General features: G+C 54.0%; 1 protein-coding gene across 3 annotated transcripts; it reads left to right on the top strand.

The window, feature by feature from the left end:
- The first annotated feature begins 450 nt into the window (after positions 1 to 450).
- LOC149860594 (phospholipase A and acyltransferase 3-like) lies at positions 451 to 7,365 on the top strand. 3 transcript variants are annotated; one of them, XM_090055190.1, is made up of 4 exons: positions 451 to 554; positions 4,419 to 4,524; positions 5,817 to 6,085; positions 6,790 to 7,365. In XM_090055190.1, exons 1-4 carry the CDS (start codon positions 531 to 533, stop codon positions 6,901 to 6,903), a joined length of 513 nt encoding a protein of 170 aa, XP_089911316.1. In that variant the 5' UTR covers positions 451 to 530; the 3' UTR covers positions 6,904 to 7,365. The 3 variants fall into 3 exon arrangements, with proteins under 3 accessions (XP_089911316.1, XP_089911315.1, XP_089911318.1); XM_090055189.1 differs by lacking the exon at positions 451 to 554 and adding an exon at positions 2,244 to 2,330; XM_090055192.1 differs by lacking the exon at positions 451 to 554 and adding an exon at positions 2,292 to 2,330 and having other exon boundaries at positions 4,422 to 4,524.
- The last annotated feature ends 568 nt before the right edge of the window (positions 7,366 to 7,933 follow it).

The following is a 7,933-nucleotide window of genomic DNA, read 5'->3' as shown; positions in this document are numbered from 1 at the left end:
TGGAAAATGAAGGCGACCGCCCCATGGCTGCCACCAAAGGCAATAAAGCCAGCTCTGGCACTGCAGGGAGCTGTGGGGGGACAGGAGGGGACAGGTTCAAATCCCCCCAGAGCCCCAGGCAGAGGCAGGTAAACCCCTGCTCCCATTCTAACATGCAGTTGGTTCTGGGGTGGGCATTAAGGCTGAGTGTACCACACAGCCAGCTCTGAGAGGGGGCATCAGCGCTGGGCTACAGGGCCCCACGCCTGGCTCTGGGATGCAGCTGGCTCTGGGGTGGAACCTGCCAAGGTCCAACCCCCCTGGACTCCAGCCAGGCCCCAGTGCTCCCCACAGCCTCCAAAGGGGGGCAATCCTTGGGGGCCCCTTGCTTATAGCTCAGCTTGTCTCTGAGACCCAGCAGGGTGGGGGTTAACACCGCCAGGCCAGGCCAGGCCCAGCCCAAAATAACCAGGGAGGCAGAACGTCAGCTGCTGGCAGAAACTCAGCTGTTTTGACACCAGGCAGCTGAGCAAGCGTGAGGCACCAGGATCATGGACGCCCGGGGCCAGGGGCTGGTAAGGGGGCAGGGCGGGAGCTGAGGCCGGGGTGCTTTTGTGCTGGGGGAGAACTGCTGGTGTGATTGGGACAATCGGGTTCTCCCCAGCTCTGAGAGGGCAGTGGGGGCTGGGGAGGGTGGGAGCATAGGGGACTGGGAGCCGGGCCTCTTGGGTCCTTTTTCATGCATGTCACAATCTCCGTGCATTCAAACTTTATTGTCTCCTGGCCAGGGGGTGGGCGGTGCCCGTGCTACCCCAGGCCACTGGGACAGGGACCACCTGGTCCCCAGCCCTAGACTGCCCCCAGTGCAGGACGAAGTTGGGGGGCCCTTACCCATGTCACCCCTGCAACACATGTACATGCACGTGCACGTGCGCACACACACACAGAGGCAAACACACACACACAGTGTGCACACACATATACACATAGCTTCTCAACCCCTTCCCAAGAAACAAGATATCTTCCTAAATGGCAATTTATCCCCCCCTCAATTTCTCCCCCCCAAATGCCCCAAAACCAGTGCAAAAAAAACAAGGCAAATACACCGAGCAAAGAAACTGCAGCTGTGCCAGGCATCACCACAGCCCAGCCCCCTCCCTCAAATGACAAGCAACACACCCAAAAGCCAAGAAAGAAAAGACAAAACCCAAGAAACCCTCCACAAAAAAACAAGAAAAAACACCCCAAAGGAAATCAAGATTTGCCCTGGCCCCAAATAAATCCCATGCCTTTCTACCCATAGTTTGTTTCTATTTGTTTTCCCCAAATAGATGAATATGTCTGCATCCATAGCTATAGCTCTCTCTCACACTAAGTATGTGTAGACAGAGAGAGGCATAAAGGTATAGCTATAGATATATAGACACACATATATAGATAGATACGTAAGTAAAATATAGCTATATAGATATATGTAAATACATAGAGCTATATAAATATAGATATAGACATAGATGAGGGTATATAGATAGACATATAGATATATAATAAATACATGCATTATGTATGTATGTGTGTATGTAGACAAGGTTCTTTGGGTGAATCTGGTATCTTTTATTAGACCAACTTAAATAGTTGGGGGGAAAAAATGAGCAAGCCTGCATGTTCGAACACCCTTTGTCAGGCTGAGGAGGTGTCTGCAGTTGGTGTGCACTCTTCCTGGATGGAAGGAATGGATGTATATAGGTACACACTTGTATTTATATACATACATATGTATATATGCACATACATGTGTGTGTGCATATAGTTATTGATGTACATATGCTACTCACATTATTATAAGTATACATTATTATTGATAATGGTGACTATCAGTAATAAGATATCCCCCGGCCCCAGGTCCCAGCCCCCCAGGGTGTGGGGCAGGGGCGGGGTGCATGGGAGGCAAAAGCCAGTTTCCCACATTTTTCTCCTTTGAAGGAGAATTCATTTTTAAAAGTGTATTGTTCCATTTTTAAAGTTTCTTCGCAACCCTTTCATAAGCTCTTGCAGCCCTCTTTTGGGTCACGACCCCTGGGTTAAGAAAGGCTGGACAGGAGCTGGCACCCCAGGATCGTGCCCCGGGCCCCACCCGCCCGGCAGCCCCCAGGCCCGGCCCGGGGGGGTCCAGGCCCCGGCGCCCCGGCCGGGCTCGCGCTGCAAGAGAAAGCGAAAGTCCCGCGGCGGCGCGCAGGCCTGGAACCGGGCGGGGCGGGGGGCGGGCCGAGGAGCGGGGGCGGGGCGGGTTAGCTGCTCCGCGCCAGAGGCGACGCGGGGAAGGGATCATGGCCGGCCGGGTCGCGGAGCCGGTAAGGGCCGGGGGTGCCGGTGCTGCGGGTCCCGAGCCCGGAGACTCTCCAGTGCGGGCGAGGCCGCCCGGCCCCATCGTCCTTTGCGCCCCGCCGGCCTCCCGGTTGGCAGTAAACAACGTTTGGTGCCCGGTGACGGGGCCCTGGTCCCACCCCCAACAACCACATGACCCCCGGTGCCCCCAAGCCCCGGGGAGGTGTCCGGAGCCGCCCCCCCCACTAGGCATCACGGCCCGGGGACAGCCCCCCCCCAGTGGAGAAGAGAAGAGACCCCCAAACCGCGGGGAGCGAAACCTGGGCCTCCCCAGGCCCCGCAGACACCCCGCGCGGCGAGGAGAGCCGGGCTGCGGACGGGACCGTCGGGCCCTTGTCCCTGGCTCCGTTTCCTTCCCTTCCCGTGTCCGTGGTCTGCGGCCTGGGCCCCTCCTGGTGGCGCTTCTGTTCCGTTTCATCCTCTTCTCTTGTTCCCGAAGGGTGCCGCAGCACGGGGGGCAGAGCCGGGTCCTGGGAGGGTGTGAACGCGGGGAGCCGGCCACCACAGCGGTTGGGGGATTTGTCCTTCCAGGTTTCGACAGTCCCGGGCTGGGATGATGCAGACTAATTTATTCCATTTTATTGCTTTTAATTTTTATCGTGTTCATTTTAATACAAATTTAATTTTATCGCTGTTATCTTATTTTGCATTGTTTAAATTTAAATTTTATTTTTTTCTTATTTCTTATATTTAAACAAATGATTTACATTAAATTAAATTAATTTATTACCTTTTCCCGCTGTGGAAAATGGAAATGGAAAAAAAAGAGTGGACTTGACACTCTTTAAGGGGGCAAGAGTAAATGGTTTTGAGTCCCCGTATAACGGGGTGAAGGAGGCAGCTGTCCCTTTAAGGGGAGAGGGCTGTGGGGCTGCAGCGGGGGAGGGCAGGCTGGCCACCAGCCAAGGGGAGACCCCTGTGGATGGCTGGGGAGTCATGTGACCAGGCAGGGTGGGGCTTTGGGGTATATAAACCTGGAGCCTGAAGCAAAGAGGGCAGTCGAGCCCTGGCTGCTGCGGGGAGAGGGGGTCCTGGGGGCGGGGGAGAGGGGGACCAGGGGCGCACAGGCAGCCCGGCTCCCCGACAGAGCGGCAGGGAGGGAGCTAGGGGCCGTGCGGCCTGCGGTGGGGCAGTGACCCGGAGCTGGGAGTGAACTGTGGTTGGGAAGGGGTGTGCTGGCATCTGTGCTGTGGTGAGGTTTAACCCCGGTTGTAGTTACGGGGTTGGCGTGGAGGCCATGGGGGCACCTGAGGGGCACCCAGCATAGAGTCCCGGCAGGTTTGGGGACCCAGCAGGGCCTGGAATAGGTGAGAGTGGCCCGTCACAATAATGACAGCACCAGCCATCGTTATCCTCATTAGCACCGTCATCACCACTACTCCTGTTGGTGGAAGACGACATTTTCCCATCAGAACATCTTCCACTGACAGGAGCAGCGACCAGTGATGCTAGTTGTGGTTATTATATAACGCTTGACAGTATCGTCGTCACTAGTGCAGTCATCTGTTAATAACTCTTTCTCCTAATCCCCCTGTCTCCAAAGTTTTGCCTGGAGAATTTCCTCCAACCCGATAGATATATACGGTATCATCACCATTATTCAACCATTAATGACCATTCTTGAAAACAATCACAGGTGAATATTCTTCCTGCTAATGGAGGCACTGACCCAAAGTTAATAGCAATAGTTGCAGTCATGACTAATTGGTGATAAAATAGCAAACACGTGTAAATAGATAAGTCAGCAAATAGTTTCCATATCTGTCCACACGGGATCACGTAGTGCATGTAATATAATCCATGAATAATAATTTATAATTCTGCATGAACTAGTATATACCGGTATTCTTAATTTTCAGCTTAATGAATGAATTACTCTGAAATTTAGATAGACCATGATCTATTTCTCTGTCCAAGAGCTCACGCTTTTACCAAGGCCAAGGGGGGGGGTGTTGCTGGGTTGCTCCAGGGTGGCACTGGCACTGCCTGGGAGTCCGGCTTGGGGGCTGGTCCAACCTGCCCCTCCCCCTGACCCTGCCCTGGTCTCCCTACAGCAGAAGGAGCCCAAGCCTGGGGATCTCATTCAGATCTTTCGCGCCACCTACGACCACTGGGCTGTCTACGTGGGCTATGGCTATGTTGTCCATATGGCCCCCCAAGGTAAGCAGGAGGAAGTTGGGGGGGAGTCTTTAGGCGCACGTAAAACTCTGGAGTGGCCTAGAGGGTGCCAACACATGGCCAGGCTTATCCCAGTTTATCTAGGATCAGAGAAAATCCAGTGAATCCCCCAGGGTAAGTGCTGTGTGTTTGCTCCCCTAAGTGGTGTCATCCCTTGGGAGTCAACAGCTCCTGCCCCCTAGTGGTGGGGCAGTGTCATAGCACATGCTACACACAAGTAGCCTGGGAGAACCTGTGTGTGTCTGCCCCTTATTCCAGGGTAAAGGCCTCTTGGGTGTGGGCAGGTTCATGCTGATGCCAGGGACTGATTCCAGTCCCCAACTAGGCCCAAGGGTAGTTAATACAGGATAAATGTGGACATATCTGTAGTTAATGCAGGATTATAATGTAGGGATTGCCACGTGTATGTTATCCCATCTCTCAGCCCCTGGAAGCCACTCTTATCCTATGTTAACTACCTGTGTGCCCATGTTTATCTCATGTTAACTACTTATGCACCCACATTTATCCCGTTAAGTACCTGCACACCCACTCTTATCCTATATTAACTACCATGTGACCATTTTTATTCCACATTAGCTACCCATGAACCCATGCTTATCCTATGTTTACCTGTGCACCCACGCTTATTCCACGTTATCTACCGGGGCACCCATGCTTATCCCATGTTACTCATGTATATGCCTACACTTATCCCATATTAACTACCCTTGGGCCTGTGCTTCTCTGCTGTTATATACCCCTATGCCTGTGCTTATCCTGCACTAATTGTGGCCTGTGCATGTTTATACCACATTAACCACCTATGACCTGTGTGTTTCCCACATAAACTACCACGTGGGTGCCTATGTTTATCCCACATTAACTACCCACGTGCCTTTGCTTATCCTGCGTTCGGTACTCAGGTGCCCACATTTATCCTTTGTTAACTATCCATGTGCCTGCCCTTGTCCCACATTAACTATTTGTAATTATCCTGCATTAACTACAGATATGTCCACATTTATCCTGTATTAACTACCCATGTGCCTGCACTTAGCCCATTAACTTCCTGTGTGCCTGCTCTTGTCCTACGTCAGCTACTTATGTGCCCATGTTTATCCCATGTTAACTACCCATGGGCCCATATTTATACTGTATTAATTACCCAAGTGGCTACATTTATTCCACGCTGACTACCCATGTGCCTGCTCTTGCTCTGTGGTAAGTGGAAACCCTGGTAATGGTGGCTGGGAAGCCCTGCCCGTGCCCACACATGTCTGGCCCACCCCCAGGGGTGGCAGCAGAGGCAGGATTCTCCAGCCTGTTCTCGGTGCTGACGGACAAGGCGGTGGTGCGCCGGGACCCGCTCTGGACCGTGACGGCAGCCGACCGGTACCAAGTGAACAACTTGCATGACAAAGACATGCCAGCACGGCCCCGCGAGGACATCGTGTTTGACGCTGAGGCCCAAGTGGGTCGGGTGCTGTCCTACAGCATCACCAGTCAAAACTGCGAGCATTTCGTCACCCAGCTGCGCTATGGTGTCCCTCGCAGCGACCAGGTGGGTGTTTACAGCCAGGATCAGGCCCCCATAGTTGGGTTTCGGGGCCCCTTATCCCATAGCCCACCCTCAGAGAAGATGCTCTCCCCCACGCTGGGATTGGTGCCCTGCTTGTCCCAGACCACCCCAGTAAAGATCAGGGGCCTCCCAGTCAGGATTGCATGAATCTAGCCAGGATCATGACCCTCTTGTCCCTGACAGCCTCCTTCCAGCCAGGATTGGGCCCCCTACTACCCCCAACACTCCCTGCAGCCAGGATCAGGGCTGCCTACTGCCCCTGACACCGCCCCCTCCCAGCCAGGATTGGGGCCCTTCTTGTCCAAGGACACCCCATCCCTGAGCCAGGATCAGGCCCCCATCAGCCAAGATTGGGGTCCCCATCTGAGACATCCACCCCAACCAAGATTAGGACCCCCAGGCAGAATTGGGGCCCTCCTTGTCATAGATCCCACCCCAAGGCAGGATCTGGCCTCCCTAGCTAGGATGGGGTCCCTGTTAAGTGGGTGCTGCCCAGACCCCTTAGTCCAGGATAGGGGCCCATAGTGCCAGGTGCTGCATGTTTTCCACTCCCCCAGCAAGCCATCCCCTAGAGCCTCAGAGGGGAAACAGGCCTGGAGCAGGGGCAAAGCCAGGCTGGGAACCTGGGCATCCTGGCTCTGAACTTTCCTGCCCCCCCCACTCACCGCTCCCTCTCTTCCCCCTAGGTCCGGGATGCTGTGACTGCTGGGGCGGCCGGTGTCGCCCTCTTTGGGGGTCTCTTGGGGGTCGGGCTCTTTTTGGGAAAGATGCTGTCACGGAGCAAGGAAGAAGAGGAGTAGCCCCCACCCCAGCCCTCCTATTCCTGCCATACCTATGCCTCGCTCTGGGAACCTTGGGAGCAGCTTCCTGCCCACCCCCCCCAGCCTTGGGACCCCTCACTGCTGTCAGGCGGAGCAAATAAATGCAGGGTGTCTGTGTCTGCCTCTCCCACCAGGTCTGTGCTCCAGAGCTCTGTCTCGCTGCTGCCTCCTTCTGGGTGCCAGGACCCCACTCTGGCCCCTGGGGCACTCAGTTATGCCCCTGGCCCCTCCCTCCCAAATTCCAGTCTGTCATCTGCCCTATGTTTCAGAAGATCTTTTAAACAAATTATAGATGTAAAAACGAGTCATACACTAAACATCAAGCATCTGTGGTAGCCTATTTAAATGTTATTTTTTAAAAAATGTCTTGATTTAAGGTTTTTTTAGTAGTGGATGTAGAGATGATTGGATAATAGATCGAAATAAAATTTAGCACTTGTATATTGTGTGTGGGGAGTGTATGTGGGGGAGTGTGTGCAGAGTAGGATGGGGGGGTATATGTATGGGATGTGTAGGGGGTGTGGGTGGGTGGGTGTGGGGAGGATGGGGATATATAGAGGGGGGGTGCGCGTGTGTGATACTGCCTGCACACTAGGTCCCAAGGCCCAGCTGGGGGTGGGGGCAAGGAGGGGCCCCAGGTAACATGCCTTCATGATTACCTGTGGTTTGGGGTGACCTTGATTACCTTGTGGTTTGGGGCCCATTAGTCTTACCTCAGTCCTGGGGAAGCTCTTTGAGAAAATAATCCAGGAGCACGTCTGCGAGGGACCAGCAGGGGAGGTTATGCTTGGGGGCAACCAACACGGGTTCATTAGGGGCAGGTCCTGTCAGACCAGCCTGGTGGCCTTCTACGACCAGGTCACAAAATCCTTGGACACGGGTGTCGTGGTGGATTCCGGACTTCAGGAAGGCCTTCGACACGGTCTCTCACCCTATTCTCATTAAAAAACTAGGTGACTGTGGCACTGATGTCTACACAGTCAGATTGTTACCGGCACAAGGTGCCCGA

Source organism: Crocodylus siamensis, chromosome 6, assembly GCF_052110815.1.
Source record: "Crocodylus siamensis isolate JL-2025a chromosome 6, ASM5211081v1, whole genome shotgun sequence".
NCBI classification, from domain to species: domain Eukaryota; kingdom Metazoa; phylum Chordata; order Crocodylia; family Crocodylidae; genus Crocodylus; species Crocodylus siamensis.
Note: the sequence above shows the minus strand (reverse complement) of the source record. Positions and strands in the feature narration are given on the sequence as shown.